Genomic DNA, 468 nt, shown 5'->3' on the forward strand with positions numbered 1-468 from the left:
TTTCAGGTGGATGCAGAAGCAGCGGTGGTACGTTGCAGATAATGGTGTTTATTCAAAGTTGATATCTGTAATGGGAAAGAAAGGCCAAACGAGAATGGCAATGTGGCTTTTCTCAGAGATGCGTAATAGTGGTTGCCGCCCTGACACTTCAGTCTACAATGCACTTATAACAGCTCACCTTCACTCCAAAGATAAACCTAAAGCTTTGGCCAAAGCCCTTGGGTACTTTGAGAAGATGAAGGGAATAGAAAGATGTAATCCAAATAATGTTACATACAACATTCTATTGAGAGCTTTCGCCCAAGCACGCAATGTCGATCAAGTAAATGCATTGTTTAAAGAACTAGAAGAGGGTATTGTTTCGCCAGACACTTACACTTACAATGGTGTGATGGATGCATATGGGAAAAACAAGATGATCAGAGAAATGGAAGATGTCCTCTCCCGTATGAAGAGTAATCAAACTAA

The 468-nt window shown here is 40.8% G+C and overlaps 1 protein-coding gene across 1 annotated transcript in view; it reads left to right on the forward strand.

Annotated features, from left to right (window-relative positions):
- The window catches only part of LOC113341229 (pentatricopeptide repeat-containing protein PPR5, chloroplastic-like), a gene marked incomplete at both ends in the record, with an annotated part of 936 nt that extends 481 nt beyond the window's left edge, over positions 1-455 (forward strand). Inside the window, one exon of the mRNA XM_026586190.1 lies at positions 7-455. Within this exon, the coding sequence (XP_026441975.1) occupies positions 7-455 (449 nt within the window). The remainder of the gene's footprint in view (positions 1-6) is intronic.
- Between the last annotated feature and the right edge of the window lie 13 nt (positions 456-468).

The sequence above is a fragment of the Papaver somniferum genome, unplaced genomic scaffold, assembly GCF_003573695.1.
Source record: "Papaver somniferum cultivar HN1 unplaced genomic scaffold, ASM357369v1 unplaced-scaffold_26134, whole genome shotgun sequence".
Classification (NCBI taxonomy): Eukaryota; Viridiplantae; Streptophyta; class Magnoliopsida; order Ranunculales; family Papaveraceae; genus Papaver; species Papaver somniferum.